We start from the raw sequence: 26,911 nt of genomic DNA, 5'->3' as shown, positions 1-26,911 counted from the left end.
AAATTATTTAGTTCTTTTTAATAGATATCTTTTCAACTTGGCAAATAAAAAAATAAGTAAGAAATAAAAATGAGACAAAATAGCTATATTAACAACATGTTTTATATCCTACAGTTTTCTGTATCTCTGTTTGATGATGTGTTTATCTATACAGAACCAAAATTACTTATATAAATATAATAGTTAATCATCAAACCTTACCTGAATAGAATACATTATAATTTTAAAGCAGTGAACTGCAAATTCATTGGGATCCCACAGTTTGTGATGATCTAAATGCCTGTGAATAACAATTAAAAATTACTTTGAGAATTCCCTATTTTTATTACATTTTCTTCCTCTAAAACCCTCAACATTACAAAATGTTTAAGTCAGAACATTATCTTAAAAAAAAAAAAACAGGTTTCGATTTCCAGAAATACATGATATGTATTTCCAATGGCCAAACCCTGTCATAAAACAACAACAATAAATGCTAGACTCTGTATAAAACTTCAAAATACCTAGGTGAAGTGGCAAGAAAGAAAAGTCCCTCTGCCCAAACTGCACAAGAAAGCAAGCACCTGTAGAGGTGAGTGTGCACAAAGGCCGGCAGCTATCCCAGGCATATCTTCAGCTCCCGAGGGCCCAGAGCCAATGGTTTAAAGGGTTGTATACTGCAGACAAGGCTTAGGGCCCACCCAAAAAAGGTAGGCTAGCGGGTTAGAAATCCCTGCACCAATTCAAGACCCCTAAAAGATAACACCCTCAATGAATGAATCAGGGGGAATATTCTATAGTAGGAGTCTGTCAAGAAGCTTGCCAGTCCTGTCCTTGGCTCTGATGGAAACTATGAATAACAAAAGTCTTTCTGAAGATTTCAACCACACACCCAGTACCCAGGCCAGGAATATGGGAGGTAAGAAGCCAAAGGCAATAACTCAATACTATTTTTCTAAAAATTTAGTAAGTAATATGGGGAAAGGGAGAGGAAAAGAATTTCCAAACAAATATTATTTCTCAGCAAAATAGAAGCCTCATCTTCTCAGACCATTTTATTCTCAAATCATGTTCTTCACACAATGTGCATCAAAATCACCTTGGAATTTGGTTAAAATAAAGAACAAGAAGAAGACAGATTTCTGGGCTCTCTACTGTACCTCAGCCTCCAAGATCTATGGGTTTGGGGGCCTAAGATCTTACACATAAATATCCAGGGACTCATAAGCATACTAACTTCTGAGAACCACTGTGCTAGGTTCATATACACAATTTAATATTCATAATATTTTTCCAAAGAAAGTAGAAAGTTTCACATTGAGGGGTCACTAATGTAGAACAAGAAAGAAAAAGTAGAGATACAAACTCAACCAGCTGAGATGTTCAAAAGTTAAAAAAAAATTCAATTTAAGCACTTCTAAAACAAGAACTGATCACAATATATATGGTTTGAACAAAAAATGTTTTAATTCCACAATGTGGATACTAGTGGGAAAATTTATCAACTCAGTAAGACCAAGGAGTTAAATGAGGTATAAAATTTTCACCTTATTATTCCTTTGTCTGGAACAACAATTTCACTCAGACTTTTGAAAGAAAAAAAACTTATTTTTATATCTACAAAAGTCATGGAGATACTCAATGTTAAAAAAAATTAAACATATTCCAGTTAAAAAAAAATAAACATGATTTGCAAAACACAAAACAGGAAGATTCCTAATAGTCAGATGGTTTTTAAAAAGAGAATAGAAAGAAAAAGTAAAAATATTTTACATAGGCAATATATTATGAAAATAACATTTACCTTCAAATCAATATTTTTCTCTTTCAATGTTTAACTTTATAATATACGAAAAAGTATGCAATACGACAGTATTGATGTACTATTACAATTACATACAAAGTAATTTTTTTCTTTTAGTTAAACTAAAAATGGTAACTGTAGCATGCCCTTAAGAAATCAGTACCTCATGAAAGTCTTCTGGTGTTAGTAAGGACTAGTTTCAAAACAAAAGTATTTCTAGTTAATAAATGAATATAGAAAATTACTCTTACAATGGGAAAAAAATTGCTATGGATATTTTATTTGCAAAGAATGTTTTAGTTCAACATTTAGGTAGGTTTTCTATTTCAATTGTTACTTGATTTAGTAAATAAAATAAACGATTTTATAGAAATCTTGAATATCACATTTTTATCAATAGTGAGCATAGGAGACATTTTTCAATATCTAAGAACACTATGCAAAGAAGTAATAATCTAGCTTATAACTATACTATTCCCAAAAGAAGGAGGTTAGAGAAATCTGTAGGCTGAAACTAAAGGGAGAATTCTGTGTAACAGAATAAAAAACCTCCTGAAGTAAGTTGGTTAGCGTTAAAAGAGGTTGTAAACTTCCCTGAAATTAAAATGAACCACTACTCTTCTAGAAAGTTCAAAACCCATTCTGCTAAGAGGCAGAGAACTACACTTTATATACCTCTTCAGGCTCGCTACCAATGGCTCGTAGTTCTCACCTGTTCTTGTTAATAATTTTCTTAGAGTAACCTCCTAACATTCTGATCCTGTTTCAAATCCATCCCATACAGCTCTCTCTGATTAACTTTCTCAAAGGGCAATTCTGGCCATTTCAAACCTTTGAGCTAAGATCGCCAATAACTAGCAACAGATTTAAATACAAAATTTTAAGATCTCTACAGCGTAGCCTAAACTTTCTCTTATATCACACTGTAACCCCTTAACTGCATCTAACACTCCTGGCAACGGTATCAGTATCTTCTGCATTCTTTACAAACAAAATAAAATTTCAAGGGCAGTTTATGATACTTATCTACATCTACCTCAAAAGATACCGCCCTCTAAATTCTCAAAATAGACATGAATTCTTTGTTTTGAACTGCTAGAGCTCTTTTTGGTCCTTTCTCAGAATCCATTACAATTATCGTGCATGTCAATGTGATTCATATATATATTCCCCCAAATACCTGGTACCTTACTTGCAGAGGACATTATATTTAATGAACTAATTAAATATCCAATATATAATTACATATTTAATTAACATTTAATTTAATTAACACATGATTAAGACTTAAGTTCATTAAATTCTATGCCCACTTCAAGTTACTCAACTCAAGTGTAGTTAATTTGGTAACTTCTTTCTTCCAGGCTAGCTCTCTAGATTTTTAAGGCCTTACAGATTACCATTTGGTTAATAAGAGTATTAAGATAAAAACTGAAATTCTGATATTAAATTAGCATGTCTAGACATTTAAAAATAAACCTGCCTTTAGTATATTTGACATAATTCTGATTACTTTTTAGTAGCATTTCCATAAGCCCACACAGTCTTTAAAAAGTAGATCTCAATTTCAGGGTTGCAAGGATAATCACAGATCCCCTTGAAAATCTAATGATTCTCTAATTTTTGATACAGTTTTGTGGTTTATAGATTCTTATAACTAAAGCTCAACTTTGAACCTTAAGCTAAGAACATCTGCCCTAAATAAAGAATTCTGGAAGTTACATTTAGAATACAGTAGTCTCTCCTTACCCATGGTTTCACTTTCCACGGTTTCAGTTACCTGCAGTCAACTGTGGTCTAAAAATAGGTTAGTATACCACAAGAAGACATTTTGACAGAAAGAGAAACCACATTCATATAAATTTTATTACAGTATATTGTTATAATTGTTCCATTTTACTGTTAGGGGTTTTTTTTTGCAGTTGGCCAGTACAGGGATCCAAAATCCTGACCTTGGTGTTATAAGGCTGCACTCCACCAACTGGGCAACTGGCCAGCCTAGTTATTGTTGTTAATCTCTTACTATTCCTAATTTATAAATTAAACTTTATCATAGGTATGTATATATAGGGAAAACTATAGGGTTAAGTATTATCCACGGTTTCCAGGCATCCTCTGGGGGGTTTGAAACACATCCCCCATGGATAAGGGGGGAATGTGTTTCACTGTAGTTATATATGCCATAAAGCCACTATTACTGTCAGAAGGGAAAAAGGACAAGGTGAATTTTAAAAACAGAAACACTATCGAAAATGCCCAGAAACTACAGAATATTATACAGTAGATATATCACCTGATGACTGAGTTAGAAACATACAGGCTTGACAAGGCTTGAGAGAAAATGTCTATGTGGAGAAACTCAAAGCTCATAAATGTGAGGAGAATATTTAAAGTAACGATGAGATATTTAACTATCTTGCTTTGATTAGTCACTAGGTAAAAGATGAAATTTACAGAGAAGTGACTATGATCTAAGATGGCCCAGCCATGGCCAAAAGAAAGCCAAGAAACAGAAGCCAGGGAAGAGGAAAAACTGACCACAGAAGTTAGTAACAACATACAGTGTACTTGGACACTGACTATTTCACTGCACCCATGCATTTCAAGATCTGTAAATTAAATGATGCATGTGATATTAAGCACATTATTATACTTCACAATTAAAGGGAAAACACTAGTTAAGTAGTTAAACCAGAGTTCAAACGTATGTCTGACCACAATGCTACACCAGTTCTATTAATAACTCTCCCACCCAGGCAAAAGAGTGTTTGTCCTCTGTAAGTAAATGAACGCAGAATTCATATAGCAAAGTCACAAATAACCAGTAAAACACCAACTCCTTACGCAAAAACTGGTCTGACAGCATTATTCATATTCCCAAAAGTTGCCCGACCGAGCAGTTCCCTGAAACAGTTCTCAGCCAGCACAGCAGGGTTCTCTTCTTTGTCAGCTGCAGGAGAAGAAGGTGGGCCGATTCGACTAAAAAACAAAGAGAAATGATGAAACACTAATGTAAGAATTCTAACATTAGTTCTAACAGTTAAACTGAACAGACTTTACTTCTCAGAAATGTTAAAATGACATTTTCTTTTTAAGCCAAATAACTTTAAAGCTTAATCCTAACTGCAAGGATTCAACAGCATCAAAGCTAATCATACAGTCTTTCAGATAGAACTAAATTCAGCTGTGTGACTTGTTTCTAGCAGAACGTCCTCTACATAAACAATACTCAGCAGCGTGCTGTTTGTTCACTTTCATACGACTTCTCTGCATTTACAGCAGAATCTTAGTAAGAACACAGTGCCCAGAGACCATCTTTAGGTATCCCCAGTTTGACTGTAAGTGGGCAAAAATAAAATGAAGTGGAAAACTATGACATGGCCTGAGTACAAAAAATCAATTTTAAACGCTAATTCAAATACCTGTATATGAAAATGTCTTCAGTAGACCATATTTGTTTTGCTCACGTCTTAAAACATTATTTTAAGCTAATGTATTCATATGCAATAATAATAAAAAGTATCTGTGGCACTGGGATTATGTCATGAGAAAATATAATTTCTTAAGATTTAGGCTGTCTGGTTAGCTCAGTCAGTTACAGTGTGGTGCTGATAACACCGAAGTCCAAGGTTTGATTCCGCTAACAGCTAGCCAGCAAAAAAAAAAAAAAAAAAAAAAAAAAAAATTGGCAACAAACGGTCTCTGTTTCCTGTACCGTACCTATGCTAACCTTAGACCTCAAGAGCCATAATAATGGGAAATAGATTCCCAACTAGCCAGTGACCTTTTAAATTGCAAATATTTTAGACAGAAAAACATTAGGCTCAGATACAGTGCCAAGAATAGGAAAAATACGGAAGGTGCTAAAATATACTAAATTGCACACCTTAGGAAAAGTCTACAAAGCTGGAGACAGTCACATCTAAGGAATTAAGTATAAATTCTTTCTGTAATTAACATAAATTTAAGTGATCATATTAGTGCTATCAGAGTTATCAATTACATCTAATTTCTAGACTACTTATTTTGATATTGCAAATATAACCATGAAAAGTATAAATGAAACAGATTTTAGAACTACAGAATTGAATCTCTTAAATTTGACTCAGATTCTCCTCTTCAAACTGCAAGAATCAGGAAGATCAGAATAATAAGACAAATTGGAGAAGCCTGCTTCAGCAGCTTAATCACACATTATCTCTGTGTATGGCAACAGCAGCATGGAGGAAAAACATGCTTCTGACTTTTGAAAAAGTGGACTAAAGTACAGAACTCTAAGTGCAACTGGATGTTGTGGAAGGAAAAAAGAAAAGCAGCATATATCCAAAAACAATATTCCATTCCACATTATCTTAGAAGAATGAATCAGAAATGAACAGTGTCTAACCTTTTCATTGAAAAAATAGAGTGAATAGCAATTACTATTATTATTTGTTCGGATAGTTCTTAACTCTCTAGAAAAAAGCATGCTGGATCTCTAAAGACTAACAGAATTTCAGCTATAATTTCTATTTCTCTCACTTGCAACCGTAATAGCATTTATTAAAATAGCAATTTGGATGTTCAATAATAAGCAGCAAGTAAAGTGTAAATCTATTCTAAAAGAAAATAAAGGCTTAAGTGTATGAATAAGAATCTGCGGTCTATTAAGCCTAATGTGATCACTACAGACTAATAATTTTTCCAGGTGGGTATATATTTTTAAATTTACTTAACTTTATGAGACTACTATCTGCATAATATGAAGGGCAAAACTTTCTTATTCTACCAAGCACACATGGAAAAGTAATACAGCATCAACCCTAACATCTTTATTCAATACCTGTCAACTTCTTCTATCTTCTGCATGTTAAACAGGAGGGATGGAACAATCTTATCCATATGCTGAGGTTCCCAAATGGTAGCCCGAAGTTCATCATTAACTGTTTTGCGAACCACACCTTGAATACCCCTGATTCCAGCAATTCGGATTCTACAAAAGAAAAAATGAGCCATGAAAAAAGTTATTTAAACGAGTCTATTTACCTAGCTAGGAGAATGAATGTCAAGTAAATACTGTTATCTTAACAATAAAATATCATAACATAACACACAAGTCTAAGAAATTAAAATCTCAAAAATCTAAGATGGACACTGAGATATATCCAAAAACCACTACCGTTGAATATCATCTTTTAGAAATGAGCATTTGAAGTTTAAAAGAACTGTAAAATACAGAAATATCTTGTCCATGTATTATTTTTCAGTTAAAAAAATAATAAGCATAGGTTTTCCTAAAATGATAACTCAAACTAATATAAGGTAGATTCTCTTAGAGAATGAGAAGAAAAGTGACTTTAAAAAGCCTGCAAAAGCTGTGGAAGAACAAAGTCTCATGCAGAGCTAACTTGAAGATCCATTTGTCTCAAGACATCTTTCTTCTGGACAAATATAATTGTTATTTACTCCCTGTTTTCTACTATCTGAAATACTTCCCAGTTAGAGATTTATTCAGTTTACCTAGCATTTTCTTGCAACAACTGCAAATAGGTTTAAAGAATGAAAGATATGGGGAAGAAGGTGATATTGTTTTACAAACCAATGGGGAAATAATGTAGGCATTCAGAAGGAGCAGATAGAGAGTGGGAGGTGGCAGTAATATGACACTGAACAGGTGAGAAAAGTGAATTGGAAGACATAAAGACAAATTTTGCCTACTTCAAAGCTGTACTGCTTTCTAAAACTTAGGAAGTCTTAAGAAACTCTTGCACAGTTATCACACAGAGGCAAGCCTAATACTACTACAATGTCTGCTTTACCCACCTGCTGCCACTCCTTGGGTGGCAAGAGGGCTGAGCACAAAGTAGCACAGAAATCATGAACAAACAAGATGACATAGAGAGGGTAGCTCGTGCTTGTCACCTAAACAGAGCAGCAGCAGATGGTGCTGCCCTTGACCTTGTGATGGAGGGGATGTTGGTAGTGACCACCAATCACTTCCACAGCTACACAGCTGGCATCCAATCCAGATCTAATATCTGGCCTAACCAGCATTTTCTAGCCATGACTCCCAAAGGAATTGCACAGTTTCCTCACCAGTAAAAAAGAACAATTGTCATACCTACAGCATAGAAATGTTGTAAAGATTTAATTGAGTCAATTCACTGAAGTTAATTCATGAGTTAATTCACTTTACATGAATTAACTTAAACAATAATTGGCACACAGTAAGCACTCAGTAAGTGTTAGCTGCTCCTGCTGCTGTTGTTAATCACTATGATGATGAGGAGGAAGAGGATGATTTCCACCACAGCTGAAGGTTCTTCAGGAAATTAGAGTCAGCTTAAGATTGCAATGTATGACTTTACAAGTGGAAACCATTTCTGCAAGGCAAACATTTTAAGAAAATCTTAAAAATTACCAGCCCCGTCTACTACTGCCCACATGCCCTTGAGTTCTATTTGATAGGATTTTGCTAAAAATAAAGGCACTGATAATAAGTATCTAAGTTAGGACCTAAAAGGAATTATAAATACACCTGAAGAAAACCAAAATGTCTTTTATTTTAAAAGGCTAAGCAGAAAAAAAAACAAACCCCTTAAGTATCTTAAAGCATTTTAATTTATTCATTTGTTTTATAGTGATTCAAATGAAATGTTGGCACTTTGGAACTTTGAATAATATGTAATATTGGAAAGACCTAGAATTAGAAAAAAGTATTAAGTTATTTGTGTATAGAAAATTTCAAGAGATATGATAATGAAAAATGTTATGCAAAAATATGTTCAAAAGACAAGAAAACTTGTTCAAAATATGTTTCACTAGGGGGCGATAAATACCTAAAAATACGATACCTATGTTACAAATTTTTAAATTTCTTAAATGCATCCTTTCATAAATATTACGGATATCAGAAACACTTTTCACCTACATTGGTTTATATGCAAAACTCATCATAAGCAAAATATGAGAAGTGTGGTTTATTAGTCCTTATAATACTAAAGAAAAGCATACTACATTCTGGATATTTTACGTATTTTAAAGAAAGTTAAAATGTTAAAATCTTGGGAAAAATTGCCATTTTATTTAGCTAATCTTTATATCTTTTTGCCCCATTAACACTTAATGTCAGCCTTTGAGAAGAGGGAACAATTTTATAAAACATTTTTTAAATGTCCTTTATGGACAAAAAAAAAAAAAAGAATTTTAATGGTGAGTGGACAAACAGGAAATTCACCATCATAAGGTAATTACAGTACCTCTACATCTAAGACTTTACACTTCATAGTAAAGGAATAATAAACAGTAGGGATTCTAAATGGCTTATACGATACTGAGGAAAAATACTAACATCACAGACAGAAACAACTCTCTTATCTGAAAACTATTAAATTACTTCACAGCTTTCTTTCTCCAAGTTAAAATAACTTTTACACTTGTTTTCATTTGTGTAAACCAAGACTGTAGCTTGTACGCTCCAACTAAAAGCTATATTTCTGCACATTCCCTTATTCAGAAAAAAAAAGTAAAAATTACAAGACATATTAAATCTTGCCTAACAACTGCCCACAATGACTCTGTAATGCTCAAACTACTTTCTATGTTTACCAAGGTCTTTTTGACTTTAATTCTTAACCTTAAAGTTTCCCATTTCTATACAGATATCAATCTACAGACTGTGTTTGCAAACAAGTATTTGATGCCAGATTTTTACTAGGATATATCTAGAAGAAATATGTAAAAATGTCCAAATCAGTTGTCATCACAATTTCAGACTGACAATGATTCAGTAGCATACATACATTTACACAATCAATCTATTTATTCATTCAAAAAGTACTTACTGAGAGCTACTATGTGCTGGGCACCGTTCAAAGTGCTAGTGATTTAGTAGTCCTCCCAACAGAGGAGAAATAAATATGATAAAAAGATAAAGAATAACTTGGGGTAGGATGGGAGGGTTGAGATTTAATAAATAAAGAGTGGCCAGAGTAGGAGTCTCATGATAGGTGACATTTGAGCAGAAATGAGGAAACAAGCCATGTGAGCATATGCAGAATCGTTCCAGGCAGAGAAACCAATGTGTCCAAAGGTCCTGAAGAGAAGTGAGCCTGAAGTGTTCAACAAACAGCAAGAAGACCCACATGGCTGGATTAGAGCGAAAACAGGAGAAAATAACAAAATGACAGACTCTGAGACAGGCAGGGGAAGCATGAGCAGACACTGTGGACACTGTGTAAAGGCTCTGGATTTTAGTAAGTTGGGCCACTCTCAATTTACCACTTCAGTCGGTCATTACAACTTCTAACAGCAATGGAAAACCATATTCTCCTTTCCTTTGGTGATCATTATGTGATGTATGAATGTGGTATTCATCAATAAATAACTGCAAATTATTTACTACAAATCATAAAGTAAAACAATACATACTCCGTTCGTATTTCTGGATCACTATGACAGGAATGACACATGGCACTGAATCGAGATACAAAAAAGTCATAACGTCTGTGATAGGACGGTGTATCTTCTTCAATATTTGCAAATTTAACAAACTGTAAAACAAAAATAACAATACAAACAATATATACCACATTTCTGAAAGTATGGAAAAAAATATTTACTCATACATTATTTGTTACATTAACAAGCAACATCAAAATAATAAATGAAAAAGATGAAATATCAAATACCACATATATGTATATAAAAGAAATTTTTTAATAATGAACTTTTATTTTTTTTTTATTTTTATTTTTTTTTGTCTTTTTTCGTGACCAACACTCAGCCAGTGAGTGCACCGGCCATTCCTATATAGGATCCGAACCCGCAGTGGGAGCGTCACTGCACTCCCAGCGCTGCACTCTCCCGAGTGCGCCATGGGCTCGGCCCAATAATGAACTTTTAGAAAACCAAGAATGTAGCATACTAAATATAAGTATATGATGCAGTTCCTTTTGACTGAGTGAGCCCACTCTCTAGGAGAGGTCTTGTTCTAAGCTCTTCTACAGTTCCTGGATGCTGATGTTTCAGTGATGACCTTAGTTAGGATGCAACCTCCAGGGAATATTACTTTTTAATCATGGGTAGAAAAATCTCCCTTGACAGCTGTTAAAACACAAATGAATACAATTTATACAAAAAAATGGAACAAAAAAGGGAACACAAACTAAAAAAAACATGACAAACTCAGTAGAAAAAAAAATACTGATGGTAAAAATTTATTCTACCTCCTTTCTAAAAAAATATGTATATATATATATGTATATCCCCTTATGTCTAGAAAATTTTAAATATCCTACATGCATCACCAACTAGACCCCTAAGTTTCTTTTATATACAGTCTTTTTCATTAGCTTTCTCATTCACTCGGTCATGCATTACTTCTGTATGCTAAATAGTATAAAGCAACAAACTGTTAAATTACTTGGAAATTTAAATATACACACACACCTCTGCCAGGACATAGACTAATGGCTTTAAAAGGCTATATCCAAAAAATTAGTCAACCAGAATGTCAGAATAATCAGAATTACTAATCTCTGTTGGAAATAAAACTGAAATAAGCATAGAATGGATTTGAAAAAATAAAATTATGATGCTAAAGATTTTTAATTAATTCAGCTAGAGCTAAACCATCTGTTTCAAATTACAATTTTATATGATTTATATAACTTTCAAAGGATGACACATAGTAATCTAGTTCAGACTGAACTGATATCCACAACCTATTCTGTTCCATACACTGTGCTAGGTGTTTTCACACGAGTTCTTAATTTACTCATTCCAACCTTGTATAGAATGTCATTATCCCCGTTTTACAGATGGAAACAGCAAAGTTCAGAGGTTAAGTCATTTGTCCAAAATGACCCAATTCTCAAGATTCCCATACTACACACTAGCCATATAAACAGTTACAGAAAGCATTAAACCAAATATTTATACTTTTCATAAAAATAAGCCTTAAAAGACATGAGGAAATGCTTAAAACTTTAAATTAAAAAAAAAAAACACAAAGGTCTATATACAATATGTTCCCCATTTTCTAATATTTATATATTAGAAGTGTATATATTTATACATATATTTATATATTTATATAATGTACAAAGAAATGAAAGTAGTAAAGGATTACTTCTGAATTTTGGAATTACAGGTGACTTTGACTTTATTCTTTTATTTTTTAGCATTTTCCAAATTTGCTGCAATAAACATATTACTTTTAATATTAGAACAAAATAATCAATTAGTACAGTCTATGGAAAACAGTATGGAGGTTTCTCAAACAACTACAGACAGAACTACCATATGATCCAACAATCCTACTACTGGGTATATAACCAAAGGAATAGAAATCATCATGTAGAAGGGAAACCTGCACTCTCATGTTTATCACAGCTCTATTTACAACAGCCAAGAGTTGGAACCAACCTAAATGTCCACCGACAGATGACTGGATAAAGAAAATGTGACATATATACACAATGGAATACTACTCTGCCCATAAAATAGAATGAAATTCTGCCATTTGCCACAACATGGATGAACTTAGAGAAAATTACGTTAAGTAAAGTAAGCCAGGAACAGAAAGAGAAATACCGTATGTCCTCACTCACATGTGGGAGCTAAAAAAACAAAGAAACAAACAAACAACAAACACAATAATACTTCGAACATTCAAAAGAATAGAATAGAACTGTGGTTATTATAGGGAGGAAAGGGGGAGGGGAAAGGGGGTTAATGGACACAGAATGAGTATGTTTTGTAAGACAAATATGCCAACTATCTTGACTTGATCATCACATACTGTACACAAATATGGAGTCAACTATGTACCCCACATATATCTATAATCAATTATGTTTCAATAAAATACACATATAAAAAAAGAAAAAATATCAGAAATTTTTTAAAATGGCCATTATAATGGTCAATGCTCTCAAGAAGTTTTAGAGGAAGCAAGTTTCTCTTTTCACTTTTGAAAGTCACAAATAAGTGAGTGATCACCTACAGAAGCAGATTCTATTGTCCTAGAGCATAAAAGAACAGGATAAAAAATGGGCTGCTATGCTCCAGCAGAACACACAAAACATATCTTCCCTCCCAGTTTTATGGAAAATCTCTTCTAATTCCTGTAACTCTAGAAGCTTGCTAGCAAATTCTAAACCCATATGGTCTGTACTAAAAATATATAATAAAAGTATCATTACACACTTCTTATATGCAGGAGTAGAGAAAATGAGACTCAATACTGTGCAGTGATTATGTATGGACTGTCAGATGGATCTGGGTTTCGATCCTGGATTTACTAACTAGATGTAGGCCCTATGAAATGTAATACCTAACCTACAGCGTTGTTGAGAGGTTCAAAGAGAACCAAACAAAAGTTAACACATAGTACATATGCAATAAAAACTAAGTCCTATTTTTTTTCACTTAAAAATGAAAATGGAGAATTACATGTTTCCAAAGGAAAACTAAGGGCGGCAGCAATGCATTCCTTTAGGATGCAAAGTTTCTCACCCTCGAATTATTAAAATTTGGGTCCTGACAACCTCTTTGTTGTGGGGACTATCCTTTGTGTTATAAGACGCAGCACCTAGGTATCCTTGCCTCCTACATATCACTAGAACTCACACCCCTCGTCGTGAGAATCAAAAACATCTTCAGACATCACCAAACATCCAGGAAGGGGAGGGAGAACTGCCCTGAGTTGAGAATCACTGGTTTATTGTATAGAATGGTTTCAATGGCTCATCTCTGTAGTCAACAGTCAACAATTTCTTTAAGATTAAGATTAGCAATGAGGCTTGAAAAAAGTGAGATGGACCAACTGAATACAAGAGGAGAGAAAAAAACAAAAATAATCTCTTTTCTCTAAGTCTTCTTCCACAATAACGATAGTGTATTTATACTGCAAAGAACACAAGCTTTGGAGTAAGAAAGACCTAATGATTTCACCATGTCTTTGAACAAGTTATTTAGCCACAAGTTTATAAAATGGGAATATTTCTAAACTTCAAGGATTTTAATGAGAATTAAATGACACAGTATATATAAAGTACCTAGTACATACTGTATCACTTATTTTTTAAAAAAACCTGAATATTTTATAGTGTTAACATTTATTACCATTTTGTGTGTACCCCCAAGGAATGGAAATCATCACGTCAAAGGGATACCTGCACTCCCATGTTTACTGCAGCTCTACCTACAACAGCTAAAAGTTGGAACCAACCTACTAAATGTCCATCGACAGACAACTGGATAAGGAAAATGTGGTATATATATATATATACACAATGGAATACTACATTGCCATAAAAAGGAATGAAATTCTGCCCATCGCAGCAACATGGATGAACTTAGAGCAAATTATGTTAAGTGAAATAAGCCAGGCACAGAAAGAGGAATACCACATGTCCTTACTCCTAAGTGGGAGCAGGAAAAAAAAAAAAAAAAAAAAGAAGAAGGAAAAAGAAAGACACAACAATTACAATAATTCCTTGAATTCTCAAAGGAGAGAACAGAACTGAGGACAACAGAGTTGGGAAGGGGGAAGAGGGAAGGGAGTTAAGAGAGAAATTGGGAAAGGGGAACAAAAAATGTTTACATTGTATAATCATAAATTTTTAAAAAAAATTTATTACCATTTGGTATTATTATTTCTACCAAAAATTGTATATTATTTATTGATATTACTTAATTTTTTTCTTCCTGAATCAGTGTGTCTACAGGTATGTTATATTATGCTTTATACTTTTTGGTATTTGAAATACTTAACAATTAAAAAGGGATAAAAAAAGTATCTAGCACAATTCCTAAAACTAAGGAGAACCTGAATAAATTGTATATATTACTGTCATACTGGGGTGGCATCAATATAAAGAGGCAAATGTCAACAAATTAAAACATTCGAAGATAAAATATAAAAATATTAAATCAGTATTGGTCATGTTTGCTAATATAAGGCATTCAGTACCACTAAGAAAATAAAATCAGACTTCCAGGGAAAATTAGATAAAGAATGTTGGTCAAGATAATATGGTACTTCATTTAATACAATTCATTCAAATCAAAGTAGATAAGAAGAGAATTTGGTCTGTTGCCCAAATGAGTCATTAAAGTAATCCTAATGGCATAGCTGGAGGTGAGTAAAGAAATTTATGGGAAGATACACTAAAACAACTCCACTCGCCCCACCCCAGCTAATAAATAATGTTCCCTAAATTTTCCTCATCTGATTGTAAAAGAAATTGTAGAAGCATAAGTAGCTACTTTGCCTGAAACTGAGCACCTAATTACAATTGGAAATATCCAGTATTTTCCCTCTGAAATACATGGGCAAAATCATACCAAGGGCTTTTTAATGAGGATTGTATTTATACATTCTTGCTTAACAGTCTACTACTACCAGTAACGGCTAACAGTGCCATGCACTGTTCTAAGAGCTTCATATATATTATCTCATGTCACATAACAATCCTTTAAGATTGGTACTATTATTATCCTTATTTCATAGATAAAAAACTGAGGCAAGGAGAGGTTAAATAACTTACTTGACCAAGATCCACAGCTAGAAAGCGGTACAGACATAAATGAACCTAGGGCAGTTGGACTCTCAAATCCTTGTCAGTACCACCTATACTTCCTTCTCTTATAACAGAAAACAATTATCCATAAACAATAGCAAGTGATATATTATTTTGTTAATTCTGATAAAAATCTATATGTGAACATATAGTATTCATGTAGGTTGAATGACTTAAAGCTTCTTCAGAGATGGAGTTGAAACTGAAAGACTGAAGATTGTACAATGAAACTAAAGACAAGAGAAGAAACATTACCACTGTATTTATTTTCCTTTTCAGGAACGAATGCCTTCCCCAACCCCACATGTTTAACATACTGTAGTTCAGGACAGAAGAAAATGAACAGAAGTAGTTCAGAAGTAGTCCAAGAAGAAATGAAGATGTAAACCCTTACTTTTACAGTTGACTGATTTTTAAAAGGGTTCCAAGACCATTCAATGGGGAAAGAGTAGACATTTAAGCAAGTAGTAATGGACAGCTGAATATCCACATGCAAAATGTTAACCCCTAACTCACATCACATACAAAAATTAACTCAAAATGGATCATAGACCTAAACTATAAAACTCTTAGAAAAAACTATAGGAATAAAACTTTGTGACCTTGCATTAAGGCAATGGTTTCTTAGATATGAGATTAAAAGCACAAAAGAAAAAAAGAGACCAAAGAAAAAATATATTAAACTTCATCAAAATTTGAAACTTTGGGGACTCAAAGAAAAAAGGAACATTACAGAATTGGAGAAAACATTTGTAAATCATATATCTGATAAAGGACTTATATCAAGAATATATAAAGAACTTGTATAACTCAATAAAAAGACAGTCCAATTAAAAAATGAGCAAAGGATTTGAATAGACATTTCTCCAAAGAAGATATACAAATAGCCGATGAGCACAGGCAAAGAAGCTTTAACATCATTAGTCATTAGGGAAATGAAAATCAAAACAATGAGATATCACTTCAGAGTCTCTAGGGTGGTTATAATAAAAAAGACAGACAATAACAAGTATTGATGAGAACATGAAGAAATTGGAACAGTCATGCATTGCTGATGAGAATATAAAGTGATGCAGCCACTTTGGAAAACAGTTAAATATAGTTACCGTATGACTCTTACACTGCTACGTATATACACAAGAGAATGAAAAACATGTTCACACCAAAACCTGTACACCAATGTTCATAAGCAGCATTATTCATATTAGCCAAAAAAGTTGAAACAACCTTAATGTCCATAAACTGATGAATGGATAAATAAAAATGTAGTATGTCCATACAATAGAGTATTACTCAGTCATAAAAAGGAATGGAGTACTGATACATATTACAACATGAATGACCCTTAAAAATATTATGATCAGTGAAAGAAATCAGACACAAAAGGTTATATAATGGATGATTCCATTTATTTCAAATATCCAGAATAGGCAAATCCATAGAGACAGAAAGTAGATTAGTGGTTTCCCAGGGCAGGGGGAGGTGGGAATATGCAACTCTGTGAATATACTAAAACTTAATGAATTGTATACTTTGAAAAGGTAAACTTTATGGTATGTGAATTACATCTCAATAAAGCTATTTTTAACAAAGCATGAAACTCAAAGGAAGAGCAGGATGCAAAGTTAGTGTTGTAAAAGGTGACCCAGAGAAAATGGATATGACAGGTATAAATTCATTTATATGCAGGTATTCCATTACGATTAGTTAATATCATAAATTTCACAAGAAGAAACAGAAAAAGCTACAGACAAAGTGTCCTAATCACCTTCATCTGTACTGGTTGTCCAAATGCCCTGACCAAAAATCTTGCATTTACCAGGTAGGACATTCTAAGAAGAGACTAATTCTAGATATGCTAATTAAAATTAGTAAGACAATAGTTTTACTCACAGAATTTGTTCCAAGAACTTGAAGCTTTGGTTCCCCTGATTCTAGAAGCTTTGCCACCATATGAAGAAAGCTTTCTACAAATGGCTTGATGCTTTGAGAATGGCAAGCCATAAGAAGTTGGTCCAATGCCTCCATAGCAATTAAAACATACCTAAGTATAAGAGAAAAAGAATGTCAAAGCATTGCCACCTCTCTTACTTCTAAGTATTTTTGATTGGAATAATTAATATAAGTTTATTTAAATGCACAAAATATAGAAAGGCAAATTTAGTAGTTTCTAAGTAAAATCATAATTCTCACACAGCACTAATAATCTTAGATTATTGAATGACACAAAAACTATACTACACTACTCCATTTTCTCCTTCTTAAAACAATTATTTCAGAGCTTCTTTAACACTACTTTTGTATTTTTCTTTGTAAACATAAACTTTTTCTACTTTCCAGACTTTTAACCATATTTATTTCTATCTGGTCCAAAATAGTTATTAAAGCAATGTGCCTAAATCGCCAACATAATGTACTTATTTGAGTAAATAAGACAGTACTGGTGACAATGAAATATTATAAGAAAATGTCTCATAACTTTTCTTTACAATACATCACATTTTAAATCATGTACTAAATATTAAAACTCAATCTTCAGATAACTTTCCTTCGACAACCAACTATAAAACTATCTGTGCCACAATTCACTAAAATGTTCTAAGTGGTAACAATGTGGAGGCACAGAAAGCCAATGTATCACTTGGAGGACGGAATACTCTAAACTACGATTATAAAATGACAATATGGGTCAGTACCTATACTCCAAACTGTGAAGTTATTACTGCTCAAGCACAGAGAATGGGTTAAGATGGTAGACCTTTCTCTATAGCACAGTTCCAAATCATCATGCTTACACCTTCTGAACCTTGATAACTAAGCCTAACGTGATTCTCTCTTATTACTCCTCTGAGATGTAAAGCAGAAGCTATGTGAAAAGTCAGTTGGTTAATGGGATCTTTCCGTTTGTTTTCAATTCAGAGATAGAATTTTAAATTATAGTATCACACTGGTAGACTAAGTGAGTCAATTTCTACTATTTCCCATTAGAGAAGGCTCAAAAATTAAGGATTAAGCTAAAGGTAACTCTGTTAACTAACAGGAGTCTATTCATAAAACTTGACCACCAGGAAAGCAGTAAGTGCTGCAGCAATCTACACAGGTATTACACATTTCTTTGTATAATAATCACAATGTTTTATCCTCCATATATTATTCACCTGACTAAAAGACACAGTAATTTATAGGATGATTTAGCCTAGGAAGAACATTCTAAAGACACTATATTAGCAGCAATTCATTCCCTTACCCAGAACGATGTCTGACAACATCCCTGCTCAACCTTTCTGCCAGATAAGAACCAATTCGATCCAGTTTCTCTGGAGCAGATACTGCATAAAATGTCAATTTCTCCATATCGGCTTTAACAAGGCCATCCTAAAAATAATAACAACAACAAGAGAAATAGGTTATTGATACTTTCATGATTATTTTTTGTATTTTTAAGTATTGCCTGCTTCACATTTTCCCTTTTTGGATTGAGAATGCACCCCTATTTATGCTGAACCTTCTGGATATAATCTCTATAGTGCTAATTATTCACCATTCTGGATTCAAAGAACTTTAAAAAAGTTAAAGAAATACCCCATTTAGGCAAAGCATTTAAATGTACCTTCCCAAGCAATGAATTAGATTCTGATACCTTCCTTGATAAATAGCTCAATTATCTGCAGTATGTAGGAAATGAGATTTTAGTGAAAATATTTCAAACAAAATTTGTTTCAATTTAAACTTTTTAAAAGCTTGTTTTACTCCTTTACATATACAACAGTGAACATACTGCTTTTTAATGATTCAGAACTTGCTGATATTACTATAAAGTTCCATTGTAGTTAATGAATGAGAAAGTATTCTGAACTGTATGAATCTATGGCTTAGTCAACATATTAAAAAAGCAACAACAACAGGTCCCTGATATAGGACCATAAAACTGTCATTTGTCTCCCCTCTAAAAGATGTTGTGCAAGAGGGCTAAAGATTCTCCCTACCCAAATACAACCATGAGTCAATCATCACCCTATATTTCCCAGTCATATGTAGTCTGAGTAAGTAAACGCTGCTTAGGAATGTTGAAAGAAGTGGAAAGGTAGACAGACAAACTATGTCAGATGGTAAATCTACAAGTGAAAACTTTGTAAATTTGTATCTTCAAATTTAACAGGATCCTCAACGTTCTCTGGCTATTCTGTTGTTTCCCCAGGAGAGTCATCCCTCTTATTTTGCACCTACTCCATTTTCCTCAACGTGTTGCTTCACCACTTCTCTTTCCTCACTGACAGCAAATGAGCTCTTCTCTCTCTCAAAGGTGGGAGCCATCAGATTAGAATTTATCAGCAAAAACAACCCTTCTTTCTAAATGCCCTCTAGGCCAGTAAATCTCAACCAGTGGTGTGACTCAGCCTCCCAGGGCAATGCCTAGAGACATTTTGGGTTGTCACAGCTGAAGGAAAGAGAATATTGGGATTTGGTTTATAGAGGCCAGAGACGTTTCTAAACATCCCACAATGCACAGGATAGCCTCCACAGCAAAGTATTATCTAAACCAAAATGTCAACAGAACCTAAGTTGAGAAACCCTACCCTAGGCAATGTGGAAGAGCCCTATTTTTCCCATCTAGGAGGAACTGGTTTGCAGTGCTCCAGCTGTCCTCCTCACACAGTCTCGGATCTGGCTCCTTAGTAAGCCTCTCATTCCTTGTTCTTTGACCCCTCTCTCTGTATCAGTTCTTCCATATCATCATTTAAATAGGACAGTGTCTCATCTACTTTTTTAAAAATCCCTTACTAATTTTGCTGAGGAACAATTTACATACAATAAACGGCATCTACTTAGAGTACATAATTTGAAATGTGACAGTTGTATATACCTGTGAAACCACCATTATAAACAAGGTGCAGAACATTTTCATCACTTGCAAAAGATTCCTCATGTCCTTTGCAATCATCCTTCCCTCTCCAGGAACCACTGCTCTGCTTTCTATCACTCTGAATCAGCATGCATCTTATAAAAGTAGAATCATACAGGTTGCGACGCTTTTGTGTGTGACTTCCTTCCCTCAGCTCACCTCTTTGCCTAGCAACACTTCTCTACTTCACCTGGATAACTCTTCCTCCTCATTCCAGTACAGGCTTCCTCTAAAGAACCCTCGCTGCACTCTCCCACTCCCCCTCCACAGACTGCATGAGAAGTTCCTACTATATGTTCTTTTAGTTCACAGCACTCGTATCTACTATTATGTTTTATCATACTGTGGTTTACGTCATTAAACAAATACTAATTGAGTACCAACTATGTGCCAAGCACTGTGATAGACACTAAGGAAGTAACAGTGAGCAAAGAATTGTCTTAACTCATTTAATCCTCATAAGAACCTTATGAGACAGGTACTATTTAGTACTTCCATTACATGCTGAGAAACTGAGGGACATGCCCAAGATCACATGGCTAGTAATTATACAAAATGATTTGTAAATCTTCATTTTTAAAAATCTTTTAAAAATAAAGACAGCTATTTAAATAAATCTTATGTAAATCTTTGGCAAAAATAAAGATGCTTTCTGTAACCATTCTCTAATTTACCTGTTGTCACTCCCATAATCAAGTGTTCAAAGCTCCCTCACTGCCTACAAGTTAAAACAGGTAAAGTAGTAAAGCCTTGCCTGTCTTCACAGTCCTCCATAATCTGGCCTCCACCTTACTTTCAGTAACCATATCCCAGAATCCTCAGGAAAATAATAATTTGGATATTCATTCTAATAACTGATATATCTGAAATTTCAAGTCAGAAATCATGGTCAACACTATTAACCTCATTATACTCCACAATTAGGTTATCTGAACCTTTGTTTGAAGCCTAATGGATCAACTTGATCTTGACCTCAAATGCATCTTTTGCTTTCCCATGCCTTTTCTCTTTCCTCTCACTTGCAATGACGAGACTAATCTTCCTTCTCTCTTCAGATGGTGTACATTCTTCACAGCTCAGCAAATCTCATCTCCTCTGAGAATGCTTCCCAGAGACTGCCAACTCATAATGATACATCCCTGCTTGAGAGGCAAAAACTTTACCACCTGATTTGATTAGCATTATACTTCTAATTTATGCATTATGGTTTAATATCTAGTATACTTTTGCTTTATGTCAGTCAATTGATGGAAAGCTCCTTGAAAGCCAGTATAATATATTAGGGTTTTTTAATATGCCACAAATTATCCAGGATAACTGGCAGCCAATAATATTTAATTAACTTCCTCTATATAGCTCAATGTTTAAACAGATTTGACTGAAAATGAGATATATCGACATTAAAGTAATGTTAAGATAAGCAAAAGGTTTCTATAGTTGGCTCAATTTTAAAATAATGTAAATTCTGGAAATCAAACCCATGTAACATTTTCTTGTTCATATCCATTTAACATGAAACTAAAGGAATCTTTGAATGTTTAAGACAATGTCAAACAAAAGCACTCAAACCCAGCTGCTTTGAAACCATATTCTTCCCAAATAAGGTAATTTTTATAAAAAAAGAAACAGTATTTAAGTAAAAAGATAACAAACTCGTCCTGGAACTCTCAATTTTCTTATAAATACTGTGTGGCCAACCCCTATTTATTCTTTGGATCTTAGCTTAGGTTACCTTTCCCCCAGACCTTTCTTCTCTGAAGCCTAAATTAGGTATCAGTCCTATCTATTCCAGTGACATACTGTACTTCATTTCTCTATCACAACATTTTTTTGCACACAATATTGCAATTACCAATGTACTTATCTATGAGCTTGGTGAGAGCAGAAAACCATGTATGTGTGCACAGTTGTATCCTGAGCACTTAGTGTAAATAACCTGGCACTGGTTCATAATTTTTTGACGAATGTTACTTAAATCAGGCACTATATAGTAACAAAAATATATAGTACAGGCACTATAAAGTAATAAAATTATATAGTATTAAAGAACATCTCTGTCCATCACTCCAGATTTGTGCCTAATCTATAAAAAGGATCTGAAAACTAGACAAGCAAACATGGGTCATTTAAAAATTACAAAAACAAAGTATAAAAATAGTAGTATACATGATAAGATGTAAGGGTAAAAGTAGAGAAATGAAATTAGGGAAACCTTAGGGAGGTCAGCAGGGGGGCAGAATGGGTCAGCAAAGAGAAGGATCAGTAGATGTAGATCAAATTACTTTTGGATCTTCAGGGAATATGTTGTCCACCAGGCGTTTGTAGCGAGGACGCAAAGCAGAACAGCAGCAACATACTCCTGTTTAAAAAAAAGTATAGAGATTATTAATATTATAAACTGACAGAAATTAAAGTTTGTAAATATTAATGAGCTATTCAAAATAAGGAGAAAAAGGTCAAACTGCCACAAAAGAAAAAGGAATGCAAATTCAATAAGTGATTAAGAAATGAGAAAGTTAAATTTCTTCTCCCCACCCCAAAGACATGCAGCTTCTAATAATTAGCATGTAATACACAGATACAAAGCCTATCAAATTTGTCCTATAAAGCAAACACATAGTCCGTACACTCCTTTACCTCCTTTCTGATCGCATCGCCTACTGCTCCCTGCACCACTCCGCATCTCCCCTCACCAGAGGTGCAGAGATCACTGTTTTACTCACCAATGAATCTCAAGCAAACGGAATTATACCTGGCATACAGCAGATATCCAAATATTTGTTGAATGAATGCACCTGTATGTATTATTTCTACTTAATGCTTTCCTTGCTGCTCTTTCCTGTCCACTTTTATTAACCTAGTTCAGACATAACATCTTATCTATATTTTTTCCCACAGCTTCCTAACTAGTTTCCCAGCCTCTTCCTGTGGCTCCTGCACAGAGAGGGTATTCACAGCCCATCTCTGGCAATATTATTACACTGATGCTTCCAACAGCTAACTGATACTTTTAAACATGCACAAATGTCCTAATATCTTATAACATCCTTTTAAATTTATAACCTTTCTGTATTACTAACCACTCTGTATACTTCCCAAAATTTTAAATAAACATGTTCGAGTCTGTAAAAACATGTCACAGAAAAAATTAAATTGATAATCTTAAAACTAAAGTGAAAATAAAAACAAAGATTAGAGTATCTGCAACAATATGGCAAAGGATATATGTGTCTAATTTATAAATCCTTAATAGAAACAAGGCCAATAAATAGATGGAAAAGAACATGAAGAAAAAACTATCATATAAACATATAATATACCTACTTAATAAAAGTAATAATTAAAAGAACTTAAAAGGACCCTTTTGTTTAAGTAATAATACCAGCACTTAAGTAATAAGGCCAGTAATGATAACAGCAGCCTTACAAATTATATGCTCCACACACAAATGTCCGTATAAATTTTTAGACTACTCTGGAATGCAATTTAGCAATACACATAAAGGGTCAGAAAATGTTCCTATCTTTTGGTCCAAAAATGCCACCCTTAGAAATTTTAGCTAATGATATTAAAACAAGGAGGCCAAAATGCTATATGGAAGAGAATGTTCTTAGCAGTGATTGTATTTATATTAAAAAACAAAACAAAAAAGCAAACTAAAAGCCTACATGCAGAATAAGTACCTTAATGGGGTCCATGACATTTTGATAGCCCAAATTCCTAGAACTTGCATGACATATGGCACCTTAAGTGTCTGCTACATACCAGACAATTTACCACATTAACCTCTGATTCTCTTTGACCCTGCAAGGTAAGTATTGTTACCTATTTTACCGATTAAGAAATTGAAGTTCAAAAAAAATAAGAAACTTGCTTAAGGTCATAAGGACTTGAATCCACTCCAGGATAAATATGTTTTGGAAAAATCTCTACTATGTATGAGTCAGACAGAATTCAAAATAAGAACCAAAAAGTAATCACAATGAGTCTTAAAATGGCAGTTCACTCTCAGTGTAGCTAGTATATCTACATCATATAAGTAACTATAGTAGAGGGGGAAAACAACCTCAGAGAAAATCCAGGAATTTCAAAAAATGCTCAAAGGCTGTTCTATGTATTTTCAGTTGCTGGTCTTGGGAAGAGCAATGTATTTTGATCCAGAGGGCCTGGGTTCATTCTAATTCTTTCATTTAAATGAATACATGGCCTTGATAGGGAACATCAGCTATCCAGAAACAACTGTATCAGTGGGAGGGATCAGCTTTCTCTTCCTGCAAACCAATAACTTAATAGAAATACTAGTCTTAAGCCATTATAAAATTAGTCTCATGATTTATAAAACTGGAGTGCATAAATGTATATTTGTATGTATTTAAAAAAACAAAATGATGTATGAGTGAACACTTGAAGAAGTTAATAGAATTCAGTTCTACGCAGATCTCTACTTCCATCTTATGGAGTAATATTATGCAAGAGACAACTTCTCCAGATCTCACTTTCCTTAAGAAATTTGTATCATTCATTCATGCACTCATGTACCAAATGTCAACTGAGGGTCCAGCACAGGCCAAAACAAATAAAACCGCATCCAGATTTGCAGTAGAGTGGGGCAATCAAAGTAGTGATAAAAACAAGACAGTTAAGAGTTACACAGCATCTTTAGCAGACATAAAACATTGTGTATATATTATTTAACATTTCCAGCAACCTAGTGAGCTTTTTTTTATCATGATCACTTTATAGAAGCAGGAACTACAGCAGAACTAATCAAGTAACTTACTCAACACTAACAGCTGGATGAGAATCTGGTATCTAAAACAAAACCCCAGGCCCTTTCCACACCATAGATATTAGTGGTCAAATCAATCAACATCCAGATATTTAATATGCACCTACTATGTGCCTAATACCATGCTAGATTCAACGATACAAGAAAGTATAAAACAGACAAGATCCCTACCCTTGTAAATTTATAAACTAATGAAAAACAGTGAATAATTCAGCAGTATATATTTAGGCACTAATCAGTGATAATACAAAATGGTATCCATTGTTCAGAGTGTTTTCTTATAAAAGAAAAAATTCCAAAGAATCCAAATATTTCGAAGAGTTAATTTTTCAGATTAAATAACACCAATATACTTTAACTCGTTTAGAGTCCAAAAAACAGGGTTGATTACTAAAAAAGGAAAAAGAAAGGTCATGGTGGCCAAGTTAGCAAAAGTCATATTTCTGTATCTACTACACCTAATATAAAAACACTTCAAATAAATATTAATACTGACAGTGAAATAAATTAAAATCAAATAGGTACTGAGTAGCTGTCATACAGACACTGAGCTAGGTTCTACTAGCTACTACTATAATGAAAGAGGCTTATAACCTGATAAGATTAAGGTGAATACTTTGCTAACACTAATGCAAGGCCAAATACAGTGAATTCAAACTGCTAGCATGACAAAGAGACACAATGAGGCTGAAAAATAAATCCTAATGCTTCAAGTTTCCAGTTAGAATAGTAAATTTTATTAATTTAAATAAGAGAACATTTTTAAACTATAAGTTTCACTTACATTGAGATTTTGTGATATTATACATCATTTTTAGTTCAAAGGAGCTTGAAAAACAAATGTGCACAAATGCAAACAATACCCAGTTCCCACTTTAAGGAAGTTTAGGTCTACTGGGGATAGACAAGCAGACGGCAAAACATCGGACAGCAGCAAGGTTAAAGAGCACGGACTTCGGAGTCAGATCAGAGTGAATCCAAGGTCTCTCACTGTCCAACTGGGGGGCAGTTTACTTTGTCTTACTACACCTGTGTTTCTTCATCGGGAAAAGAGATGTACTAATGCCTTTGTCATAATTATTCTAAAAAATTCAACAAAACTGTACAATATACAATCTTCTTATTAAGTAAGCATTCAATAAAATGGCAGCTATTATCAGTAATGCAGTAGGAGTAGTATTATAATCGGGGTAAGCAGCAGATGTAGAGCCCTTAAGATAGTATTCCCAACAGTGGGAAAACCTTTGCTGTAAACTCATCATTTAGAAAATCGCAATAAATTTCATACATGGTTCACAACAAGTTTTCAGTAACAGTATCAGTATCAATAGGGTAACTGTCATTTTCAGAACATGGTGTGTGCAGCACTATCCTAAAGACTTTACAACATTATTTGTTTACTCTTATAGCAACTCTCTGAGGCAGTTATTATCATCTTTGTTTGACAGAAGAGGAAACAGAGGCTCAAAGAAGCCAATTCGTCCAGTAAGGATACGAGGAGCTGCGACTGCAACCCAGATCTGATGACTTCAAAGGGTTATTGCCACACGAAATTCAAGTACCAGACAATTTCTAAATTACTTTAAACATTCTAGCTTTCTACAAATCACGACCAATGGATATGATTGCAGGAATGTGTGCGCCTAACATGAGGAATGCGCTCTCACACAGGGAAATAATGATCACCGTGAGTTTCTCAGGAAGGCCCAAAGCAAAACATAAACACTTTCTTGACCACTTACCATAAATGAAAAGCTACCCATTATAGAGAAGACCCATAAAATTAGGTTAAGATTTTTCAATTTACACAGGTTTCTATGAAATAACAACATACTGAAGACAACAGAAGGTTAAAACGATTAACAATA

The 26,911-nt window shown here is 33.8% G+C and overlaps 1 protein-coding gene across 2 annotated transcripts in view; it reads right to left on the bottom strand.

Annotated features, from left to right (window-relative positions):
* The window catches only part of EFR3A (EFR3 homolog A), a 115,482-nt gene that overhangs the window by 51,628 nt on the left and 36,943 nt on the right, over nucleotides 1-26,911 (bottom strand). Inside the window, exons 2-8 of one of the 2 annotated variants that reach the window (XM_063079770.1) lie at nucleotides 22,537-22,613; nucleotides 18,599-18,726; nucleotides 17,245-17,395; nucleotides 10,193-10,314; nucleotides 6,606-6,755; nucleotides 4,628-4,762; nucleotides 202-280 (exon numbers count right to left, since the gene is read on the bottom strand). In XM_063079770.1, coding sequence (XP_062935840.1) covers nucleotides 202-280; nucleotides 4,628-4,762; nucleotides 6,606-6,755; nucleotides 10,193-10,314; nucleotides 17,245-17,395; nucleotides 18,599-18,726; nucleotides 22,537-22,613 — 842 coding nt within the window. Of the gene's footprint in view, nucleotides 1-201; nucleotides 281-4,627; nucleotides 4,763-6,605; nucleotides 6,756-10,192; nucleotides 10,315-17,244; nucleotides 17,396-18,598; nucleotides 18,727-22,466; nucleotides 22,614-26,911 lie in introns of both variants that reach the window. The other variant, XM_063079771.1, reaches the window with a different exon arrangement.

This window comes from Cynocephalus volans, chromosome 15 (assembly GCF_027409185.1).
Source record: "Cynocephalus volans isolate mCynVol1 chromosome 15, mCynVol1.pri, whole genome shotgun sequence".
Classification (NCBI taxonomy): Eukaryota; Metazoa; Chordata; class Mammalia; order Dermoptera; family Cynocephalidae; genus Cynocephalus; species Cynocephalus volans.
Note: the sequence above shows the minus strand (reverse complement) of the source record. Positions and strands in the feature narration are given on the sequence as shown.